General features: G+C 42.9%; 1 protein-coding gene across 1 annotated transcript in view; it reads right to left on the bottom strand.

The window, feature by feature from the left end:
• ALDH7A1 (aldehyde dehydrogenase 7 family member A1) overlaps positions 1–25,769 on the bottom strand; it is a 57,777-nt gene extending 32,008 nt beyond the window's left edge. The window contains exons 1-8 of the mRNA XM_077291183.1: positions 25,374–25,769; positions 21,108–21,161; positions 17,559–17,624; positions 15,615–15,695; positions 14,799–14,922; positions 9,138–9,270; positions 8,271–8,315; positions 4,113–4,190 (exon numbers count right to left, since the gene is read on the bottom strand). Of these exons, the coding sequence (XP_077147298.1) occupies positions 4,113–4,190; positions 8,271–8,315; positions 9,138–9,270; positions 14,799–14,922; positions 15,615–15,695; positions 17,559–17,624; positions 21,108–21,161; positions 25,374–25,565 (773 nt within the window). The 5' untranslated portion in view covers positions 25,566–25,769. The remainder of the gene's footprint in view (positions 1–4,112; positions 4,191–8,270; positions 8,316–9,137; positions 9,271–14,798; positions 14,923–15,614; positions 15,696–17,558; positions 17,625–21,107; positions 21,162–25,373) is intronic.
• Between the last annotated feature and the right edge of the window lie 406 nt (positions 25,770–26,175).

The following is a 26,175-nucleotide window of genomic DNA, read 5'->3' on the forward strand; positions in this document are numbered from 1 at the left end:
TCCATTTGTTTAAGTCAGTTTCTGATTCATATGTCCGCTTGGCATCAGTTTTTACGTGAACGCAGTTTCCCATTTTTATAATTTTAATGTATCCGTGAAAAGCGCATGACATACGGATGGGAACCCATATGAGTTTTTGTTAAAATGCACCCATTGATTTATAATGATCCAGAAGATGGATCAAAGTAGCGCAAGCTGCAGTTTTCCCCATGCAGACCATCGGCCGGTGTGTAATAACGTTCATGTAAACTACAACATTGACTGTCATTTGTCCTCGTGCCATCACTTTGGCATATGGACAGCACACAGACGTTTAATACTAGATGTGGCACGCGGCCTATAGAGCACCTAGCAGAAAGGTAGATTGGCGGTCAATATACGCTGCAGACAATCTCTAGTGTGCGCTGTGTAGAAATCTTGTGTATGCACCTTGTGGGAACATGACTCAAAGTTAATCAGAAAGATTTTCAGGACCCCGAACTAGCAGCAATGGTGGTAGTTACAGCATGACATCGAGTAGGACCTACGAATCAGAAGAGGCGGAGGTTCGCTGGGCTCTGGTCTGGTGGCCACGGACTGCTGAAGTGGCCAATGGATCAGGGTCCTGCAAATCTTCTTCGTCAAATATAGCACCTGAGCAATAGCAGGGTCAAAAATCTTAGCACAGTCACGTCCCAAACATAAAAGGGAAATCAAGTGATCTTCTGCGATTTGGCAGTAAAATGGCAGGTGGGATAAGTGGGGTTTATTAATACTAGAAAAGCGAAACATAGAACAGTTGAAATGTATGTGATCCAGAATGTAAATTCTATTTCTCTGCAGACCCTGCACCAACTGCTCCATGGTCCCCTGAAAGCCTTTGCTTATTGGGCAGAAAGTAACATTGAAGCATTGATGTCAGCGATCGGCTGCCACAGTCACTTAGTAAATATAGAACATCATTGATGCAGTGTGGTAAGCAAAGAGATGGTTGTCAAAAATGAAATTGTCGTCAGGGGGCTTTTTTTTTTGCTATACCCCATTATGGACCATACTATGGAATTTATATATGCAAAAAGACTCTTCATGGAACAAGAAGACTAGACCTCTAACGCCACCTATTAGATGTAGCAATTAGTGATAAGCGAATATACTCGTTAGGCCGGGATCACATATACGCGAGATACGGCCGAGTCTCGCAGGTGAAATCCCTCCTCTGGCGCCGGCACTCTGGAGCGGAGTGAGCGCTACAACACATGGAGCTGCACGCTCCGCTCCCAAGTGCCGGAGCCAGAGGAGGGATTTCACCTGCGAGACTCGGCCGTATCACATATTCCCAGAGGACCAGTGCGTGGCCGATAAGTCTCCTTACACCGGCTTGGCACTGTCCACAAAGAGTTATGTATGGGCAGTGTTTGAATCGATCTTCTGCGCAGATTTCAGAATTTTTTTAAATATACATTAGCTTCAATGCATCAGCCCTTTCTACACCGGCTGGATGAGCGCCAACATCCTGAACATGGCCAAAGGATGAAACCCGTGCATCGGAAACTGGTAACTCAGTTTTTGATTGGAGACGGCTAATGGAAGGATCTGATCATGTGCCTCTTCTTTGACGGCCATTTTCAGGATGCAGCGATGTCACAGTTTGTGGAGAAGACTTTATTAACAAGTGGTTGTCGCACCACACTAAAAGATCACCGTGACATTTCTCTTAGGAAGTCACCCACACAAAATAGTTTAAACTTTAAAAACCAAAAAATGTATTATATTCCCAATCCTATACATCTGTTTTTTTCTGATTATAATACCATAACTTTTCTATTATATCACTCACTCTACAACCCTCTGGGCGAACCCCTGGATGTTTGGGTCTAAAGGGTTCGGCCGAACAGTTAAAAAAAAAAAAAAAATTCGGTTTGGGTACAAGAACAGTACCCGAACACCTTTCACTTCAATGTGAGGCCCGAACATCCAGTGTTTGCCACGCTGTCATGTGCATGACAGCATGGCAAACACTGCCTCTGATCAGCGGTAAAATCATTACTGCTGATCAGACAGCTGCGGTTCCCACACTGACATGATGCAAAAAGTTTACCTCTGGTTACTGGAGTCGGCTGATTGGACTACTACTCCCATCAGCCTATGCCTGCTGCCGCTAACAGCGAGAGCAGGTGGGACTGATGGGAGTAAAGGTTACCTTTAGTAGCCATTCAAACCCATTTGTGTCAACTTCTGTGCTTGTCATCAGGCCAAAATCACCAGGGTATGTGAACTTTTGATCAGGGTCATTTGGATGTTTTGGGTTGTCATTATGATTTAAAAAGAGAAAACACAGTAGTTTGACAATAAATGGCTTCACCCATCTACTAACCATGAGTGGAGAAAAAGTTTTGGTGTCATTCATATTCTCTGAAAAAACGCCAAGAAAGAAAAAATTCTGCTGGGGTATGTAAACTTTTAATCACAACTGTATATTGTAAATAAACACACAGCCAGACTGAAGTCCTTTATTTGAACTATAGTCCCATCAGCTGATGCCAGTCGCTGGAGAAACTTTTTACCTCTGATCACAGCTGCAGGCTCACGCTGTCATTTAACAATGTGGGAACACGTGCTGTGTCACCGGTGGTGATAATCTTACCGCCGATCAGAGGCAGTGTTTTCCCATGCTATCATGCACATGACAGCGCAAGAAACACCCGATGTTTAGGCCATGTGCACACGTTCAGGATTTTTCGCGTTTTTTTTCGCTATAAAAACGCGAAAAAAACGCTTACATATGCCTCCTATTATTTACAGGGTATTCCGCATTTTTTGTGCAAATGTTGCGATTTTTTCGCGGAAAAAAATGCATCGCGGAAAAAAAAGCAACATGTTCATTAAAATGCGGAATTGCGGGGATTCCGCACACCTAGGAGTGCATTGATCTGCTTACTTCCCGCACGGGGCTATGCCCACCATGCGGGAAGTAAGCAGATTATGTGCGGTTGGTACCCAGTGTGGAGGAGAGGAGACTCTCCTCCACGGACTGGGCACCATATAATTGGTAAAAAAAAAAAAAGAATTAAAATGAAAAAATAGTGATATACTCACCCTCTGATGGCCCCCGAAGTGTTCCCGCCTCTCCGGTGCATGCTCCCTCTTCCGTTCCTATAGATGGTGTGGTTCAGGACCTGTGATGACGTCGCTGTCTTGTGATTGGTCGCGTGACCGCTCATGTGACTCACGCGACCAATCACAAGCCGCGACGTCATCGAAGGTCCTGAACCACACCGGCATCTATAGGAACGGACGCCGCTGAGGAGATTGGCTGTCTGCAGAGGGTGAGTATAACCATTTTTTTATTTTTTTTATTATTTTTAAACATTCTATCTTTTACTATAGATGCTGCAAAAAATGCAGATTTCTTGCAGAAAATTTCCGGTTTTCTTCAGGAAATTTCTGCAAGAAATCCGGACGTGTGCACATACCCTTAGGGTGACATACCCAAACAGTAAGAAGGACTTCCTGGTGAAGTCCATGTTCGTCGTTCGCCCATCTCTACCCCTCGCCACTCTCCCTATTTTCATTAATCCCTTTCCCCTCATCTTGTTCTACAGTCGTTTATTGGATGTTATTTTATAAAGATTGTATACAAGCCCCCTAGGTGTGGAACTTTTATATACTGAATTTTATGAATTAAGCTCGACCAGAAAACATGTGTTCAATAAAATAAGTGAAGCTAAATAGACAAAAAAAAAGGACCGACCCCTTTAACAAGCAAAGAGTAGTCATTTTCTGATTAAACATTAATTTTAGATAAAAGTATAACCTTAAGTATCTAAATAAGTATATGCAAAACCTAAAAAGGCTGTACAGTAGTGCTTTACCAGATAAAACAGACAGTACTTAGCTGACCAGTGTATTCCCAGGTTCAGATGGTCATATTTCATGGACCATTAGTGTTAACAAGGTCAGCGTGTTTGACAGACTGGCACAGCCTTGTTGTCAATTTCTTCATACATTTCCATGAGGAATAAGAGAGAAACGTTACTATAGAGAGTTATTAGTAAGGAGCAGTAGCTGCAACTTCAAGAGTGAATACAAGTATTAACTAAAACATGTCCAGAGAGACAACATCCTTCACTCACCCAATGTCAGCGCCTCCGCAGGTTAAGGAGCAGATTGCACCTGGCAAGTTATTGTGTTCGAGCACTTGAGCGACAATTCTGTAACACAAACGTAATATTAATGTACTGCACATGACCGCAAAGTGCAGCTGGACTGATTGGCACAATTTCAGCCCGCAGTCAATATACTGGCCACAGTCTGGGCTGAATTACTGATTTGGCAAAGTACATGGAGTAAAATGGATTCAGACACTGGAGAAAGATGCAAATAAATAAATAATAAGAAAAAAAAAACCAAAAAACGCAAAGAACCCAATAGATGCAGACATGTTGCAGAAAGTCTGCAACTTCAAAAGTCACCAAATACTCATTGTGGGAATGTAGCCTTAAAGAGGATTCATCAGTTCTCCATAAAACAATTGTGGAGAATCTTTTCTTAGAAGTTTATTCCTGGGCATCACCACTTCCATTGGCAAAAAGGTGCATCTGTTTAATACTACCGCACTTTACTGGACACTGCCAGGAATACAACCAAAATTGTTAACAAATAGTATCAATGTATTCATAACATTTGTAGGAGAAATAGCAGAGGAACTGCCCAGCAAAGTTTTAAAGGAAAAAAAGTATTGGGATTTGGGATTTTTGGACAAAATATATACTAAAAACATCTCATGGGAATTGACAAATCCCCTTTAACCCCCAGAGCTTTTATCGGTTTTGCATTTTTCGTTTTTCACTCCCCTCCTTTCCAGAGCCATAACTTTATTTTTCCATCAATTTGGCCATGTGAGGGCTTATTTTTCGGGATGAGTTGTACTTTTGAGCGACATCATTGGTTTTACCTTGTCATGTACTAGAAAACGGGAAAAAAATTCCAAGTGCGGTGAAACTGCAAAAAAAGCGCAATCCCACACTTTTTTTTTTGGTTTGGCTTTATTACTAGGTTCACTAAATGCTAAAACTGACCTGCCATTATGATTCTCCAGGTCATTACGAGTTCATTGACACCAAATATGTCTAGGTTCTTTTTAATGTGGTAAAAAAAAAATTGCGGCATTTTCCGATACCCGTAGCGTCTCCATTTTTCATGATCTGGGGTTGGGTGAGGGCTTATTTTTTGCGTGTCGAGCTGATGTTTTTAATTATACCATTTTGGTGCAGATACGAATCTTCTGATTGCCCGTTATTACTTTTTAATAAAATGCCGCAGCGACAAAAAAAAAAAAAGAAAAGTTTTGGCGTTTTGACTCTCACTACGCCGTTTAGCAATCAGGTTATTTATTTTTTTATTTTTTATTGATTGAGCGATTCTGAACGCAGCGATACTAAATATGTGCATGTTTGATTTTTTTTTTTTTTAATGGGGCGAAAGGGGGGTGATTTGAACATACATACATATTTAAAAAAAAAAAAAAGTATATTTTTAAAAATTACTTTTGGCATGCTTCAATAGTCTCCATGGGAGACTAGAAGCTGCCACAACCCGATCGCCTCTGCTGCATAGAGGTGATGATCAGATTGCCTCTATATACAGTGGGGCAAAAAAGTATTTAGTCATTCAGCAAAAGTGCAAGTTCCACCACTTAAAAAGATGAGAGGCGTCTGTAATTTACATCATAGGTAGACCTCAACTATGGGAGACAAACTGAGAAAAAAAAATCCAGAAAATCACATTGTCTGTTTTTTTTAATCATTTTATTTGCATATTATGGTGGAAAATAAGTATTTGGTCAGAAACAAAATTTCATCTCAATACTTTGTAATATATCCTTTGTTGGCAATGACAGAGGTCAAACGTTTTCTGTAAGTCTTCACAAGGTTGCCACACACTGTTGTTGGTATGTTGGCCCATTCCTCCATGCAGATCTCCTCTAGAGCAGTGATGTTTTTGGCTTTTCGCTTGGCAACACGGACTTTCAACTCCCTCCAAAGGTTTTCTATAGGGTTGAGATCTGGAGACTGGCTAGGCCACTCCAGGACCTTGAAATGCTTCTTACGAAGCCACTCCTTCGTTGCCCTGGCGGTGTGCTTTGGATCATTGTCATGTTGAAAGACCCAGCCACGTTTCATCTTCAATGCCCTTGCTGATGGAAGGAGGTTTGCCCTCAAAATCTCACGATACATGGCCCCATTCATTCTTTCATGTACCCGGATCAGTCGTCCTGGCCCCTTTGCAGAGAAACAGCCCCAAAGCATGATGTTTCCACCACCATGCTTTACAGTAGGTATGGTGTTTGATGGATGCAACTCAGTATTCTTTTTCCTCCAAACACGACAAGTTGTGTTTCTACCAAACAGTTCCAGTTTGGTTTCATCAGACCATAGGACATTCTCCCAAAACTCCTCTGGATCATCCAAATGCTCTCTAGCAAACTTCAGACGGGCCCGGACATGTACTGGCTTAAGCAGTGGGACACGTCTGGCACTGCAGGATCTGAGTCCATGGTGGCGTAGTGTGTTACTTATGGTAGGCCTTGTTACATTGGTCCCAGCTCTCTGCAGTTCATTCACTAGGTCCCCCCGGGTGGTTCTGGGATTTTTGCTCACCGTTCTTGTGATCATTCTGACCCCACTGGGTGGGATTTTGCGTGGAGCCCCAGATCGAGGGAGATTATCAGTGGTCTTGAATGTCTTCCATTTTCTAATTATTGCTCCCACTGTTGATTTCTTCACTCCAAGCTGGTTGGCTATTGCAGATTCAGTCTTCCCAGCCTGGTGCAGGGCTACAATTTTGTTTCTGGTGTCCTTTGACAGCTCTTTGGTCTTCACCATAGTGGAGTTTGGAGTCAGACTGTTTGAGGGTGTGCACAGGTGTCTTTTTATACTGATAACAAGTTTAAACAGGTGCCATTACTACAGGTAATGAGTGGAGGAAAGAGGAGACTCTTAAAGAAGAAGTTACAGGTCTGTGAGAGCCAGAAATCTTGATTGTTTGTTTCTGACCAAATACTTATTTTCCACCATAATATGCAAATAAAATGTTAAAAAAACAGACAATGTGATTTTCTGGATTTTTTTTTCTCAGTTTATCTCCCATAGTTGAGGTCTAACTATGATGTAAATTACAGACGCCTCTCATCTTTTTAAGTGGTGGAACTTGCACTATTGCTGAATGACTAAATACTTTTTTGCCCCACTGTAGCAGAATTACTCACTTGCTATCAGTGCCAACCACTGGGTGGCGCTCACAGCAAGCAGGCACTGACAACCATAGAGGTCTCCAGGAGACCTCCAGTTGTCATGCCAACACACCCATGACCCATGATCATGTCACGCAGGAAACCGGTGGGTGGATTTCCAGCGCTATTGCCGGAAGCGCTTGTTAAATGCCGCTGTCAGCATTTGATAGCCATGGGTGGATCACGATTCCACCCGCGGCTATTGCGGGCATATGTCAGCTGTTCAAAACCTGGAAAGGTGTGGGGTCACCTCCGAAGCCCACTTCAAAGGGAGGGAGTCCGGCATCAGCGTACTATTACGCCAGATGTCGGAAAGGGGTTAAAGGTCATTAGGAGATGCGAATACTTAAAATGGGTTTTTCACAAAAAAAGTAATTTAAATCAATAGATCTTGGAATATTAATAATAATTTCCACAATTGGATGTGTTTAAAATAATGTTCCTGTGCTGAGATAATCTTATAAATGTGCCCCTGCTCTGAACTGTGTAATGGCGGGGTCTGACCGTACAGGAACATGGTCTGGTCATACCACAGCTCCTGGGCGGAGGGAGAAAAAAGAGTATACAGACATTACAGCACAGGATCACTGAGGGTTTCCCCCTTTAGAGGTAAAATGTTTTTGTGTGTGTTTTTTTTTTTTTTCGTTTTTTTTTTTTTAACCAGCAGGAAATGCTTTGTCTCAAAAAGAATCAGATGTGAGCCCCTGCTGTAATGTCTGCATACTCTTGCTTCCTCCCCTGCCCAGGAGCTGTGGTACGATCAGACTGTACTGTACGGTTAGACACAGCCATTACACAGTAGGGACATTTATAATATTCTCTCACCTCAGGACTTTTTTTTTTTTTTTTAAAGCACATCCAACTGTGGAACTTATTATTCCAAGATACAGGGATCAAAAACAACTTTAAAATGAGCTGTAACCACCCCCCCCCCCCCCCCACCAAAAAAAACAAAAAAACAAAAAAACCACACACACACACACACACACGACAACCTTACTTGGTCACTGCCACGCTAGTCAGAGATGTGGTAGGAGCGCCCTTCCTAATTGAACCAAACAAAAAAATAGTTTAAATCAAAACAGTAAAGGCAAACATCTAATAAAAAGCATGAAAAAAAATTACATCTAGCGCAAAGAAAAAAAATATACATAATATAATATATATATATGTATTAATATATATATATATATATATATATATATATATATATATATATATATATATATATATATATATATATATATATATATATATATATATACACACACACGTGGGATGCCATTCAGCGGTCATAGTGAACCAACAGTAGGCGAAGACTTAAAGGAGCTGTCTAGTTGACAAGTCCGCAGTTACTGTGTGTGACTACAGACTTACGAATACCCCCTACCCCAGCACACTGTGCACTGCGAGGAGTAGCCGATTTCTGAGACTGAACTGGTGGGAACGTACGAGTTGTACATACTCCCAGCCAGAGCCCAGCTAGTGAACGAGGCCATGCTCCTGACACTTGCACAGAACTCTATAGAAGTGTATGGAGCGAGGCCGGACAACCACTTTAATGTACTTTAAGCTGGTGAACTAGAAGCTCTGCTCCACATTAATATTGGCATTTCATACAACAGTCTGGTCCGTTTCCTCTAGCCTAGGCCATTAAAAAAAAACAAACAAAAAAAAAACACAGACCAGCTGGATTGGAGTTATATGTTAGAGAGTTTAGGAGAAAGGAACTGATACTGTATCCCATACTGAATCGTATTTCCGATTGTTATCCCACAACAGTAACATTACTGGACATGTGAACAGAGCCCGAGCAAGCACTTGTATTTCTGCAACAATCACTGGACGCCATGTAGTCTTTTCTTACCATAGACAAACGTCTCCACAGATCAGAGCCAGAGCGTTGTTCCAGCCGTATACAGCAACGGGGAAATTGAAGGCAGTGATAATTCCCACCAGTCCTACAGGATTCCACTGTTCTATCAGCGCATGCCCAGGCCCTAAATTAAAATATAAAAAAGGCTATTAGTGCATAGAAACAAGCAGTTGTAGAACATGACTTTAATTAGATATCACTAGTCTGTAGCTCTCCCCTTTTAAAACACTGCTCAAAAACAATAAAGGGAACACAAACACCACATCCTATACATCACTGAATTAAATATTCCAGTTACAAATCTTTATTCATTACATAGCAGAATGCGTTGAGAACAATAAAACATAAAAATTATCACTGTAAATCAAAATTAATATACCATGGAGGTCCGGATTTGGAATGATACTCAAAATCAAAGTGGAAAATGAAGTTACAGGCTGATCTAACTTCAGTGGAAATGCCTCAAGACAAGGAAATGATGCTCAGTAGTGTGTGGCCTCCATGAGCCTGTATGACCTCCCTACAATGCCTGGGCATGCTCCTGATGAGGCGAAGGATGGTCTCCTGAGGGATCTCCTCACAGACCTGAATTAAAGTATCAGTCAATTCCTGGACAGTCTGGTGCAATGTGACGTTGGTGGATGGAATAAGACACTATGTCAGGTCTTGGAAATGGGCAGATCAGTCTATAGCATCAATGCCTTCATCATGAAGGAACTGCTGACACTTCAGCTACATGAGGCCTAGTATTGTCATACATCAGAAGGAACCCAGTGCACCTGCATGGTCTGTCAATGGGTCTGAGGATCTCATCCCAGTATCTAATGGTAGTCCGGATACCTCTTGCTAGCACATGGAGGGTTGTGCGGCACTCTAAAGAAATGCCTCACCACACCAGTTGCAGGCAGAGCGTTCTCCACAGTGTCTCCAGAAGGTCACATGTGCTCAGTGTGAACCTACACTGATCCGTGAAGAGCATAGGGTGCAAATGTCGAGTCTGCCAATCTTGGTGTCCTCTGGCAAATACCAATCACCCTGCATAGTGTTGGGCTGTAAAAACAATACCCACTTGTGGACGCTGTGCCCTCATACCGCTCTCATGGAGTCTTTTTCTGACAGTTTGAGCAGACAAGGATGCTGCTCCATGCTCTGGACACTGTGCTGACAGACATAGCGACCCTTCTTGCCACAGCTCGCATTGATGTGCCATCATGGATGAGCGACACTACCTGAACAACTTCTATGGGTTGTAGACACGTGCTAGTGTACTTCTAGGGGTGAGAGAAATGATAAAAATGCTACAGTGATCAAAACAACAACCAAAAAGGATGAGCACAGCAGCATGGTCTGTGGTCACCACCTGCAGAACCACTCCTTGATAGGGGTTGTCTTGCTAATTGCCTATAATTTCTACCTGTTGTCTGTTCCATTTGAACAGCAGCAGGCGAAATTGATTTTCAATCAATGTTGCTTCATAACTGGACAGGTTGATTTCACAGAAGTGTGATTGACTTAGAGTTACATTGTGTTTAAGTGTTCCCTTTATTTGAGCAGTATATGTAACCCCTTAGTGACAGAGCCAATTTTGGCCTCAACGACCTGGCCAAATTTTTTAAATCTGACCAGTGTCCCTTTATGATGTAATAACTTTGGAACGCATCAACAGATCCCATCGAATCGGAGATTGTTCTTCATGTTAGTTCTAAATTTAGGTTGGTATGTTTGGGGTTTATTCGTGAAAATATCCGAATTTTGGGAACATTTTAAAGAATTTACAATTTTCAAACTTTGAATTTGTATACCCTGTAATCAGTGTGTCTGCTAAACAAAATTAAACAACATTTCCCATATGTCTACTTTACTTCTGCAACATTTTTTAAATGTCATTTTAAATTTTTACAAAACCTTCAAGAAGCAAAATAAGCAAAAACCCTGCTGTAACTAAATACCGTATATACTAGAGTATAAGCCGAGATTTTCAGCCAACTTTTTTGGGCTGAAAGTGCCCCTCTTGGCTTATACTCGAGTCGTTGTCCCAGGGGATAGACGGGGGGGGGGGGGGGGGGGGGGAGCGGCGGCTGTCACATACTCACCTGCTCCTGGCACGGTCCCTGCATGTCCGATGGTCTCCGGGCAGCTCTTCCTGTGTTCAGCGGTCACGTGGTACTGCTGAACATAGGAAGATGCCGCCAGCTCCCAGAGACCATCTGACAGTGAGACGCTGCCAGGGACCGCGCCGGGAGCAGGCGAGTATGACGGGGGAGGTGAGCATTGTGCGATGTTCACCTCTCCCCGTTCCACGCCGCTGTCTTCCGTCCTCTGGCTGTGACTGTTCAGGTCACGATGACGTAGTTAGTGTGCGCGCCGCCCTCTGCTTGAACAGTCACTGCGGAGGAGGGAAGACAGAGTGGTGCCCAGTGGTGGAACGGGGAGAGGTGAATATCCAAGTGTTGGGGGGGCCTGAGAGAGGAGAGTATGTGATTTTTTTTTTTATTTTAGTGTACTTTCACACTAGCATCGTACGACGCACGTCGCAATGCGTCATTTTGGAGAAAAAAAAATCTCATCCTGCAAAGTTGCCTGCAGGATGCGTTTTTTCTCCACTTGCATTAGCGACGCATTGCGACGGATTGCCACACATTGCATCCGTCGTGCGACGGATGCGTCGTGTTGTAGAGGACCGTCGGCACAAAAAACGTTACATGAAACTTTTTGTGTGCGTCGTGTCCGCCATTTCTGACAGCGCATGAGCGGTAGTAACTCCGCCCCCTCCTCCCCAGACTTCACAATGGGGCAGCGGATGCGTTGTAAAACTGCATCCGCTGCCCCCATTGTGTTTTTTTTATTTTCACAGTATGCCTCGGTACGTCGCATTGCGACGTGCATCGTACGACGCTAGTGTGAAAGTAGCCTTAATCACAGCAAAGCATATGGGGCAAAATGTATGGAGCATCTTATGGGGCCATCAACCTTTATGCAGCATTGTATGGGGCAAATATTTCTATGGAGCATCTTATGGGGCGTATTTTGTATGGAACATCTTATGGGGCCCATCATGAACTGTGTGGAGCATTATATGGGGCTCCTGATTCAATATGGATATTCAAAAACACTTAACCTACTGATGTCTCAATTAATTTTACCCCCTAATTTTGCCACAAATACCTGGGAAAACTTATTGACTCAAGTATAAGCCTAGGGTGGGAAATGCAGCAGCTACTGTTAATTTCAAAAATTAAAATAGATACCAATAAAAGTAAAATTAATTGAGATATCAGTAGGTTAAAGGTTTTTGAATATCCATATTGAATCAGAAGCCCCATAAGATGCTCCATACAAAATACGCCCCATATAATGCTCCACATCTTGCTGGATAAATACTTTTTTTTTTGTGAGGGATCGGCTCTGTGGTAGACACTGATTCACACATAGGACTTAGTTCAGTGATTCAAGACAAACAAGCGGTTTATTAAAAGTTCATAAACCATCAGTTAACAAAAAATAAAGCAGCCTCCTTCCAGGTAAACAAAAGGATACAGTGGGAAAAAAAAAAAAAAAAAAGTATTTAGTCAGCCACCAATTGTGCAAGTTCTCCCACTTAAAAAGATGAGAGAGGCCTGTAATTGACATCATAGGTAGACCACAACTATGAGAGTCAAAATGAGAAAACAAATCCAGAAAATCATTGTCTGATTTGGCAAGATTATTTAGCAAATTATGGTGGAAAATAAGTATTTGGTCATTAACAAAAGTTCATCTCAATATTTTGTTATATATCATTTGTTGGCAATGACAGAGGTCAAATGTTTTCTGTTAGGCTATGTGCACACGCTGCAGATTCGTGTGCGGATTTTTCCACACAGATTTTGAAAAATCCGCAGGTAAAAACGCACTGCGTTATACCTGCGGATTACCCGCGGTTTTACACCTGCGGACTCCTATTGAGGAGCAGGTGTAAAACGCTGCGGAATCCGCACAAAGAATTGACATGCTGCGGAAAATATAACGCAGCGTTTCCGCGCCATGGGCACAGTGGCTTTGGTTTTCCATAGGTTTACATGGTACTGTAAACCTGATGGAAAACTGTTGCCAAGCCGCAGCGGCCAATCCACTGCGGATCTGCAGGTAAAGCCGCAAAGAGTGCACATACCCTAAGTCTTCACAAGGTTGGCACACAGTGTTGGTGGTATTCCTCCATGCAGATCTCCTCTAGAGCAGTGATGTTTGGGCCTGTCACTGGGCAACACGGACTTTCAACTCCCGCCAAAGGTTTTCTATGGGGTTGAGATCTGGAGACTGGCTAGGCCACTCCAGGACCTTCTTATGCTTCTTACGAAGCCACTCCTTCATTACCCTGGCAGTGTGCTTGGGATCATTATCATGCTGAAAGACCCATCCACGTTTCATCTTCAATGCCCTTGCTGATGGAAGGAGGTTTGCACTCAAAATCTCATGATACATGACCCCATTCATTCTTTCATGTACACGGATCAGTCGTCCTGGTCCCCTTGCAGAGGAACAGCCCCAAAGCATGATGTTGCCACCCCCATGCTTCACAGTAGGTATGGTGTTCTTTGGATGCAACTCAAGCATTCTGTCTCCTCCAAACATGACGAGTTTTGTTTCTATTAAACAGTTCTACTTTGGTTTTTAGGTGACCAACTACTTATTTTCCACCATAATTTGCAAAATAATTATTGCCAAATCAGACAAGGTGATTTTCTGGATTGGTTCTCTCAATTTTGACTCTCATAGTTGTGGTCTACCTATGATGTTAATTACAGGTCTCCCTCATCTTTGTAAGTGGGAGAACTTGCACAATTTGTGGCTGACAAAATACTTTTTCCCCCACTGTATAATGGAACAAAAGGAAAATAACCAGTCCATATAACACAAGGGCTCAGACGTTTAAATGTGTGCCTTTTGCATTAAGACTCAAGCAGGGTCAAAGCAGCACATAAGGTTTCCTCACCTTGCTAAACCCACAGACAAAGTGAGACAGCTCCAATTGCGTTAAATCAGACAATCCAAAACCTGGACTGCAGGTAAGTGAGCAGCCCATCCTACCCAGCTCTTTCAGCTGCTTATAAAACCTGGACCCATAGTCCGGGCTAATAAAAACACCTCTCTGCACTATATAAGCCAGAGCCTGCGTCTCCGGGTCCTACATCACCAAGGCATGGCACCTCAGGGACACATACCTCCCATCCACCTTACAATATGTACACTTGCCTCCAAGACGACACTCTCAGCCCTGGGCCTCTCACTGGGTCTCATGACAAAGTCATGTGGCCACTGATCTGCTGCAATGCCAGGTGAACACTTTTTGTCTGGTAAACAAAATTATTATTTTTTTTTTGTTAATTCATCTTGCAACTTGAGCCATTTGATAAAGGGACATGTCCAGTAGTGAATTACTTCAAGTAAAGCAAATTTTCCAGCTATAATGTGGCAGTTATGAAGTGCACGTCAGCCCTACCATAGTGCTTTCCACACTTCTGCCATATAGGACATGAAAAGTATAGGGCACCAAACAATACCAGGGTATATCCCCATGCAGGAAGCTGTTTGGCAACACAAAGTCTTCATGTGCAACCATACAGTGCTCCACATTATATATATTTTGATATATTGCCCCTTAGAAGCACTTACTTTCAGATGGTAAAATAGGTCCACCAATAATACGGGACAGGCCGACAGCATAGTCACATATATCAACGTATTCTTGGACTTCACCAATACCTTCCACCAAAATCTTCCCCATTTCCAAGGATTCCTGAAAAAAATATTTGCCTACATGAAAAATAGCAGATAACAATAGTCAGACACCAGAATAGATTTTTTAAATTGTTTTAGGGACTAAAATTCGAACACCTTCAAGTTTGTTACAGGCTGAAGAAGGTGTTGCATCTATGTGGATTAGACACCAGAAGCAAAAGGCGGTCAAGTCTACAGAGTGGTGCCTAGCAAAAAATATAGGTGACACTGCATTCACCACAGCACCCTTGGTCAGCTAATGGGCTGGGATGTCAGAGCTGATATTTTTAGTTCATCTAAAAGATAGGTCATCAATATTATAGTGCCAAAACTCCATTAAAGATATACAGTATTACAGACAATTAAAATATCATCCACCTATACCTAATTTGAGAGAGGTGTGCCCAAATCATACTGAAGCTAAATGGAGAACCATAATACAAGCAACTACAGGTTCAAATCCAGTATAAATGCAATAGTGCAGCGTTCCTGACACAGATTAGGTCATAATTAGTATCACATGAAGGCCATAGGCAGAATCATCATGCAACTGCTTTTCTAGTGACAGCCAGGCATACAAGTTGGCCCTGATACAACCTCTAGTCTGAAATTTTCACTATTAGGATACATGGGGAGTCTGTACAACCCCATAACCAAGAATTTTCCTCCATGTCAAGTCATTCCTATATGCACTGTAGACAATTTCTGTACCAAATGTCCTAACACTTTGATCTTCTTCCGCAGAGCATCGCCAATTTGGCGTACTATTTCCCCACGCTTTGGAGCAGGAACCTAGGGAAAATAGAATAAAATCTATTATTACATTAGTTAGTATTATTGGAAAAAAAGAAAAACGTAGAAAGAAGCTAAAACACTAATATTTCACAAGCATCAGTACATTTTAGATTGTTAAGAAACTTTTACTTGGGGCCTCTAGGCAATCAGTTGGGTCAGGAATTATAGTCATAATAAGAGTGTAAAAAACGCGCTGATATTAGACTAGCATGAAACCGTCAGTAAATTATAGATTAATTTAATACATAAACGGCAATTAACGTATTCAGAAATGCGAGGTTTGGCTTGCTTTAAATGCAGAGCTGGACAGTATTTTGCATTTATTTAAGCCACAGCCAATAATAAAAACATGTAGGCCAGCGATAAACACGTCCTATCCCAACTCACGATTTCATATGGTGTCACTTTGTAAAATACTGCAACTATGACAAAGTCACAAATGTTTTCAAATATATTCGATTTTCTGCTGCTGGTCGCAAAACACGTGCCAAAGACTTTAGCGCAAGTTGATTGTAACTGGTCTCCAGCTTGTCCGCTATAACTACTCGCAGGAAAGTTATTCCCCCCCCCCCCCCCAAAAAAAAAAAAAAAACACCCACAAAGGTTATAAATTTGATAGGCTAACAACTTGCGGATTGCTTTGGCATAGGCCAACTCAGAGATCTGGTCTCTGGAATGGAAAGAAAGTGAGCATGTGCAAAGCACCATTCTTGGGGTTCCAGAGCCCAGATCTTAGCTTCAGGCCGGGGTCACACTTGCGAGTGTGATGTGACCGGAGAGTTCAGCTGCACAGAAATACATGGAGCCGGTACGCTCCGGTCCGAGTGCCAGGTATTGATGCGAGTTTCTCGCATTACACTCGCAAGTGTGACCCCGGCCTCACTGAGGGATTTAGCATTTGGTCTCCAAGTAATCATCAAGTTCTATCCTTCCCATTTGATAGGGGATAAAACATTGTTCCCCAAAAACACAAATTGGCTTCAGAGCTGAAGTAGCCTTGCCATTTCAATATCTACACAGAGATTATTCTGGTAATTAACAGTTTGGGAAGTGCAGACATATAAATCAACGCTCGATTCTGAAACTAAGGCCACGTGCTGAGTATTTTGGTCAGTATTTTATATCCATATTTGTAATCCAAAACCGGGAGAGGCACAATCTGAGAAAAAGTCAAATAGAAACACGTCACCACTTCTGTATTAATCACCCACTCCTGGTTTTGGCTTATAAATCCCGAAGTTATATACTAACAAAATACTGAAGGTGAGAACGTGGCCCAACTGTCCCACAGATATACAGAAGCTAGTCAAGGATTACACTGTATTCGGAACAGAATAATTCATGGGTGAAAAATAAAAAAAAAAGAAAAAGAAATAGAAACAGTGACAATTCAACAAACTTTCACCAGATTTCTAGTGAAAAATGCTTTAAAAAGTTGCAGCTTTTCTGCACAATGCAAGGTTGGGCATAAGTAAATTGTGACTTCTGGAGTTTTCTGGCCATTCAAAATAGGCAGAGCTGTGGTAGGACGGCCCCGCTAAACAAATTCATGACAAGAAACAGCGTTCGCTACGCGGCTGGAGTAAGCCTTGTGGTGAGGCGCACACAGACGCATGTACCACTACACACCGGGCCTGATACACTAAGTGGCATGTGCCTCTTAATGCATCAGGAACGCCGGCTCCAAAACACCCCCCATCAAGACCAGCAAGAGAATCACCGGTCTTGATAAATCGCCCCTATATTTTCACATACTGAAAAAATTTATCTCTGGTGGAGCCTCCTAATAAAGGCTTTAACGCTGATAGGGGTCTCTCTTACAATGGTTTCCAACAAGCAGAGCTTCTTTTTGCTACTCACGTCTGCCCAAATCTTCCAAGCGTCTTTTGCTTTTGTGACCGTTTCATTATATTCCTCAAGAGTGGCCTGAAATAATAAAGTATACAATAGCTATAACTTAGGATGACTTCGAACTAAAATGCAACTATTGGTAAAGGTGGTCAACTAAGGGCAAGTCCTATGCACCTATGCCTGTCCAACGACAAAGAAAAAGGGACTAGAAAGGAGACATGATTTATTAAGCCAGATATTTACTATAATGCACACAAGAAACAAATACATTATTGTTTATGGTTGCACGTAAGCATACATTTCAATTTGCGGCACACGGACAGACAAAGATAAGAAACTCAAGAGCTGTATACCTTTTTCCACTGATGTGGTTAAAAATGAATTTGTCAGCACAATCAACTAAGCCGTCTATATGGGCATGCAGGTCATAGGAAGCTGAATAAAATTATATCTCGATATCTACGATTTAACGTATTATTTCAGATAAATCAATGTTGTTCATGTAAATGAGCTGTTCAGCACTATGGGCCAAACATTGGCCTGCATGAGAATCTGCCTCCAGTGTTTTGTTTTTTTTGTTTATAAAAGGAACAATACCAGTGTGAGACATGTAACGACTGACAGTCTGCTCTCAATCGAACACAGATCTACTGTGAGATCTGAGCCAAAACACAGCACAGCAGAAATGAAGTTTGCCTCACTACAAAACATTTGTAGCTGCAGTCACCTCCTAGTGCTTCAGCTTCTATCTCACAGGCAGCCAGTGTGGGGGAAGGGCAGTACAGCAGAGCTGACAGCTGTGTGAGAAGACAACTGAAAATGTGCTGGTCTTGTTTGCAATGAGACAAGGTTCAACTCTGCCTTACTGTTTTGGTTATAATCAGGGAGAACTCTGCAGCAGAGCTGATAGCACTATGAGAGGACAAGTGCTGCTGCTGCAAGTGGTTGTAATCAGGCAAAGCTTACTTCTGCTGTACTGCGCCAGTTCTGATCTCACGGCAGAGCTGTGTGTGATTATGAGAGCAAAGGGTCAGTCATTACACTGGAAATACCCCTTTTCATTTACAATGAGTTATGGGAGGCAGATTGTCAGGGAGATCAGTTTCCGGACCACAGATCTTAGCTCATTTACATATAAAATAAATGTGGATCTCTCTGGAATAAGACATCAGATTGAATAAAATAATATTTTGATCTCTGCAATTTCCTATGACCTACATGTCCATATAGACAGATTAAGAGGGTTGATCTTATTGATAGATTCCCTTTAAGAATGGTTTATGAAATGTCATTGTAAGAAAGATTGCATTATCATCAACTCAGATAGTAAAAGGGGTCTGTAAAGAAGCTACTGAAGCATAACTGTCTCTAACAAGGTCTTAGGACTAGTTTTAAACTTCAAAAAAGATGTAAAAAAAAATAAATGCAAAACTGTGTGGGCAAATTGCACTGAACACATTACAGGTACAGTATGTCACTTTGCAAGTGAAAAAAAAAAAAGTTGGTCTACAGTCCCCTGTATACATTAGGCTAATGTTGGCCAATCTCTCCGATGTCGATAGGGCTCTGCCGACATTATTGCATTGCGTATGGTGACGCCTGCCAACTTATTGATGGGAAAGAGGTCAATCGGGCACGTTACCCAGCGGAAATAAGCCACCACTAGACATGTCTGGCAATGGCTTTTTCATAGAGAACATAGAAGTGATCGGCCCGAGCTAGCACTCCTGTGTATGAGAGACGGCCAAGTTGGCTGCTGGCCAAAGCAGAGTTTGTCCAGCAGCCATCTAATGTGCAACCTATAAGAGAATAGGAGGAAGCAAAGTCCAGAGAGCTTTTGTTTAGAAAAATATCAAGTTTATTACAGAAAAGGGGGTTACAAAAGCAATAATAAAAAGGAAGGTAAAGAAAAAAAAAAATATGGAGCAGTAAATGGTGATGGCACAGGATGTCACAATGCTGCAATTCCACAATTAAGTAAAGGGTACAGGCTAGAGTTAAGGCCTATATATGCATGTACAACACATGCAAAACCTGTAGTGTCCACAGAGCAATGATATCTACAGCAAGGTAACAGATCTCACAACTGTCGGGCAGACTACACGTTCATCAACTAATCTCCAATGTAAAGTAACTAAAAGTTTGCAGGTACAAAACAGTCAATCTTGTGTAAAAATAAGAAAAAGGAAAGCCACATGCAAAAGTAGGATAGAGGAGAATAGATGCATCATAAAAAGGTCATCTTACCCATAGTAACCCATGTGAAAGTGTGCAAAAACTGGAAGACGCGTGGGCTTCCACGGGGGGGGGGGGGGGGGGGCACTTAATATAATGTAATGTGTATGACCATCATAGGATTTTAAAAGGAACTTGTCACATCCAGAAACACTACTTACCTACAGATTAACCCTAAATCTACAAGTAAATAGTACTAAAATGCTACCTGGCCACTGTACTGTAAGCCATTGTAAGAAAATGCTGCTTGCCTCCATTCATTAGGGTTGTGCAGAGAGCAGTTACAGTCACTATACAGAGAGCGGGCTGTAATCACTCCATTACACAGCGACTGACAGCCTGCTGTGCACACACGCTGTATAACAGTCACTCACTGAATGGAGGAGGAATTACAGCGAGATCACTGTATGGTGAACAGTCAGTAACAGCTCCGTGCACCACCCAGATGCCTGGAAGCGAGTGGCAGCAGGAACAATAAGCGGCTGCAGCAGTGAGCTGACTACACAGGATTCAAATGTCACTTACCTTCAGATTACCACTAGATCTACAATGTTTCTGGATGGGACAGATTCCCTTAACGGGGCATTTCAGTCTACATAAACCATTATTATTCACTGGCCAAAATTGTTAGATCAGTGCGAGTACCAGTGCTGGTATGAGTAACTGTGTCCTTTTTCCTCCTCTTTTGCACAAGGCCACAATCCGGAGAATTAGGTGGTACGTGCACCCTGAGGGTAAATGGTGGAGGTACGAGCACACAGTGGATAGGTGATCATTAGTGATGAGCGAATATACTCGTTACTCGAGATTTCTCGAGCACGCTCGGGGGTCCTCAGAGTATTTTTTAGTGCTCGGAGATTCAGTTTTCAGCGCCGCAGCTGAATGATTTACAGCTATTAACCAGCTTGATTACATGTGGGGATTCCCTAGCAGCCAGGCAACCCCCACATGTACTTATGCTGGCTAATAGCTGTAAATCATTCAGCTGCGGAGTTGAAAACTGAATCTCCGAGCACTAAAAAATACTTGGTGGACCCCCGAGCGTGCTCGAGAAATCAGTATATTCGCTCATCACTAGTGATCACCTATGCAGACAGGATTACTCCTGAAATACTGCTATTAACAGTATACATGTTAATTGTAAGAATTATATTACTGAACTGTATATTTTCCTTAAGGGTCTTTTTTATGCTAATGGGGTCATCATTAAGCACACCCACCACCAATATATAGTACGGATGGACTCGCCACACAAAGCGGTATACAAAATGTACAGCATTACCAACCCATAAACACTGATGAAGACCACTTCATCTACATTACCTGTCTAACTCTGGCAATTGGCAAATTGCTTGCAGGACAATAGGATGTCACAACCTGGAACAAACATGGAAAAAAAAAAATTATTAAAATTATGTAGAGAACAATCTACATACATAATTGCCTAAGGGGTACTTCCATCTGTTTCTAACTTCCGTCTGTCGCGGAAATCCCAGGTCGCTGATTGGTCGCAGCCCCTTGGCCGCGACCATTCAGCCACAGGCACAGTCCGGCCGCGAATTGGCCCCTCCCTACTCCCCTCCAGTCAGCGGCCACACAGGGTTTTAGCACTCCGTTAACGCTGCTATTAACCCTGTGTGATCAACTTTTTACTATTGATGCTGCCTATGCAGCATCAATAGTAAAAACAATGTTAGAAATAATTAAAAAAATACAAAATTATATTCTCACCTTCCAGCGCCTTTCCCGCTCCTTGCGACGCTCCGGTCCCAAGAATGCATTGCAGCAATGACTCGAGATCACGTAGCGGTCTCGCAAGACCGCTACATGATCACAGGTTATTGCCGAAAGGCATTACTGGGAATGGAGCGTCGCAAGGAGCATCGCTAAATGCCTGGGCTGGATCCGGGGGCCGCCGGAAGGTGAGTATATAACTATTTTTTATTTTAATTGTTTTTTTTTTTAACAGGGATATGGTGCCCACACTACTATATACTATGTGAGCTGTGCTATACACTACTATACATATTCTAGAATACCCGATGCGTTAGAATCGAGCCACCATCTAGTACAGGCATAAAATTCTATTATTATTATCCATATTGGAGAACAATGTATAGTATGAAGATCCCTCAGTTACCATAACATGGGCCATGTAGGAATTTGCTCAGGAAAAACTCAAAACGTTCACCATTATTAATTCTGGTACAAAATACGGTACTGTGGGTACAAATAAGTGTTGGTTCCACAGACCAGGCGCATATGGCTGACAATGATATCCAATGAGTGCACGGTGACTAATTACAATCAACAGCCCCGTCAGCGGGGAAATCGCACTCTGCTACGCAAGTCAATGAGTCCCTGGAAACCATCAGCCTGTTTTCGGATGATATCTGTGCAAAGTCTCCATCTTTGCCTCCCAGTGTGCTCAGATTCTCACTGTGTTTGATCAGTCATTGAAACAATTAAAATTGGCCGAATCTCACGGATGAGAGAATCTACCGCCATTGGCACCTGTCCTAAGACCTCATTCGTTTGAAACGTACGAATGCTATCCGGGGTTTTCCACATTCACACTTTTACCCCATCACGACCTCCTGGTTGGGAAGGACTTCACGACCTTGGACATATGGATATGTCCTGGTGATTTTCAACGCACAGGAGCTGTGCACACACACACACACACAGTCGCTGCTTGGTGTTCAGCGAATCTGACAGCTGACACTCGGCACTCACTGCCAGGACTGTGCCTGCACCACTCATGGCATTTTAACCCCCTAAATGCTGCAATTTGGAAGGCAGAGAGAGGGAGGGGGCACCCCCTCTCTCCTCCGATCAGCACCCCGTGTGACAATCATGAGGGGCAGATCGTGCTATGGTGACCTGGTCACCAGGGCTAAAAAGCTTGAACAGAGCATGGTTTAAGTAGCATGTATCAGCGCAGGTCTGTCCGCAGTTATAAAGCATAGCAATGCCCCTGCATTCATTCATGTGAAAGCACTTGCAAGGTTAATAACAGTCTTGACTGCGGTCTGGAGCACCTTAAGGGGTGCAGTTTTTATAACGGTGTCACTTTTGGGTCGTATAAGCCCCTCTAAAGTCACTTAAAATGTGAGGTGGTCCCTAAAAAAAATAAAATAAAATTTATGGTTTTGTAAATTTTGTTGGTAAAATGAGAAATCAAAAGGTCCACGGATACATTTCAAAGATTAACCTAGGAAACGTTTTCTGATCATGTACATTTGTTAATGAAGCACGCCCATGAATATTCTCCCTGCAGCCGGCCTACACTGGGAGGTGGCGACTGATCTGTGACTTCTGGTCAGTCAGACAAGTCACCCAGACACCCACCGCAGGCAAAAACCTTCCGAAAAACACTCCTGAAGTGACAAAATAGGATTCAGGTACAATAAAATGCCAAAGTGCATTTTGCCTGAAAAAGCTGGCATATTTGCCTGAGATTAAGGGTATGACTCCACGGTACGGATGGGCGGCGGTATCGCCGCAGCTCGGCGCTAAGCCCCGCCCCCTTAATGGGACGCGATCATGCCGGATGTGTTAACTCTTCACATCCGGGATGATCGCTCTGTCCCATAGGGCCCTGTGATATGCCCGCAAGGTGTACGGGCATGCTGCGATCTGAAAAGACACGCAGCATGTCCGTAGTCGCAGGGTCTGCCGCGTGCGGGTTTCCACGCATAGTGGAGACGGGATTTCATAAAATCCCCTCCACTATGCTGGAACATCTGGACGCTGCAGCGCTGCGCAGCGTCAAACAAGCAGCGTTTCCTGAGCGTGGAAACATACCCTAATAGGTGTCGTGTGCAGATAATCCTACAGAGCTAAATAACAGTTTTTATTTTCACCTGGAGTTAAAATGTAACATTAAATTAACAATTTAATGATGACTGTGAAATAGTGTGGTCAAGAAATCATTTATTAACCTTATATCTGAAAGCTCAGCAAATTAATTACACACAAAAAAAAAAAGTTTTAGCTCTAATGGCCAATAGAGTGACACTGGCAATGAAGCAACTCAGGATAGAGAATATTATAATATATATATATATATATATATATATATATATATCTGCCCTCAGTGACTGAAAGCGTAAAGCCCTCAGCATACGGATGGTATAAATAAGAATTTTGATTCTTCCAATGTAACCCACGTATCAGAAGATATAGAGGGTACCTGGGCATATTTGCAGCACCGGATTACCCTTTCAGTTTAGGCCTCGGGTACTAACATTTCTGGAAGCCGTCACTATGAACCAACTTTTGTATTTTTCAATTGACATAGCTTTATGAGGGCTTGAGTTTTAAAGTGGCGCCATTTCATTTCCCACTTACTGAACTGAAGATATTTTTGGGAGGCAAGGTTACTTAGGTCAGGCCATCACTGGAGCACAAAGTAGACACATGGGACCTTCTGTAGGCCCGAGGCTGCCATGACAGCCAATGCCCATCTTCCACAAAGAAAACAATGTTTCATTAGTCAGCATGTAGTGCATCAAACAAGCAAATGGGCGGGCACCATCCACTAGCAATACTGTATAATGTAGTTTCAATACGTATGATGGGGGATCACCTAATGCACATCAACATGAACTAAAGAATATAAAGAAAAAGTACATGCACATAACAGGGATCACCCAAACCAATCAATATATCAAATTATACATTGCGCACACAGAAATATGTTTTTGTGAGCGCTGTCAGCACAGAATGACTATTCCCACCATGTACAGGAGCTCAGTGCACCCTTGGGGTGACTAAACATTAATTACACTTTCTCACCTACTGTTTTCCTCATATATGGCTGCCCTTCTTTGGTTCTATAAAGCCAGAGGGGTCAATTAAAAAAAAAAAAAGGGGCGGGGGGGAGGCGTGGCAATAGAGGAAAAGTACGGTATGTGGGAAGGATAAATGCTTGGCCACACCAAGGGTGCACTGAGGGCCTGTCTTAGGTTTGAACAGTCCTGACAGAGGCCTGGTAAGTGGTCACTTGTGGTCTGCGTTCATAGTAATCATAGAAGGCAGAACATGACACGAACATGTCTCTTGTAGAAGATCCTTGTGACAAGTATATGGTCATAAAGATTCTTGGATGGTCCCAAGCTCTGAAAGAATAAGGCTGGGGCTGAACAACAGACGCTCAGGAAAGATGTGCGATCAAAACCATCTCTGCAACTTGCTGTCGTGCGACTATTTAAGAGCGGCGATTTTTGCAAATTGCAGACAAGTCACAAATCAGTCGCACGTGACTCACAATGAAGTCTATGGCATATGAGTCGCGTGCAACTTGGAAACGTCGTTGGCGACTGTGTGAAAACGCGACTCTATGGACCATCATTGGATGAAGTGTCGCTAGTCTGAGGCTCTGTTCACATCGGTGTCAGGACGATAGAGAATATATATATATATATATACACATACACACACATACATACATACATACTACATACATACACACACACACACACACACACACACACGTGATCCTCTCCGGTCACGTGTGTAGTGACATGACCTGCCAGCACTTGCATCCTCACTTCTGGGCATGTACCCGAATGTGGCAGCACCTACCTCTCCTTTTCCTCCCCAGACACCATTGTACACCCCGTCGTTCTCCTCCTGCAGGCCCAGCTCCTTCAGCCATGCATACTGCGGCTGGGTGATCAGCAGAGTAGACATAGCCGAGCTCTGTCTACAGCAGGAAGAAAAGATTTTCCTCTTGAGCACAAAATGTCTGGCTAGTGGGAAGGATGAGAGCAGCATGGTGGAGTCAGGCTGAGGAGGCAGCTGGCTAATGAGCGCTGTAATACGAGGAGCCTCCTCCGGCGCCGAGAGCCCGGGATTGGTGAGAGGCGGCTCTGCCCCCACATGGGCTGTCAGCCAGCACACAGCTCCGGCGCTGCAGCTCTGCTCAGTGCACCAGTGTGACGAGGGCTCTGCTTCCTGCTCTTTCCCCTTTAGTGAACGTTTATTATTATCGTCTCCTTTTCTACTCACTTTTCAAAACTGCTGAGGAGCAAAAAGTGTCTAAACACGGACTAAATCTGGAGGAGTATGTGGACCCCAGTTTTGGGAGCACAAGTTACCACCATTTAAAATACATATCATTACAGACACACGCAGACAGGCACAAACACGCAGACACGCACAAACACGCAGACACGCACAAAGACGCTAATACATGAATACGTCATCTGAACCACCATCAGTACATGGTGCATCAATTGTAGTGTCAGGTCTGCCCCATTTACCTTTGTATCGCAGGAACCTACAACTCCCAGTATGTCCTTAACAATCGAGATACTGGGAGTTGCTGTCAGCAGTTATCATCAGACTGCGGACCATACAGGAACCACAATACTGATGAGACGCA

This window comes from Ranitomeya variabilis, chromosome 1 (genome assembly GCF_051348905.1).
Source record: "Ranitomeya variabilis isolate aRanVar5 chromosome 1, aRanVar5.hap1, whole genome shotgun sequence".
In the NCBI taxonomy this organism is placed as follows: Eukaryota; Metazoa; Chordata; class Amphibia; order Anura; family Dendrobatidae; genus Ranitomeya; species Ranitomeya variabilis.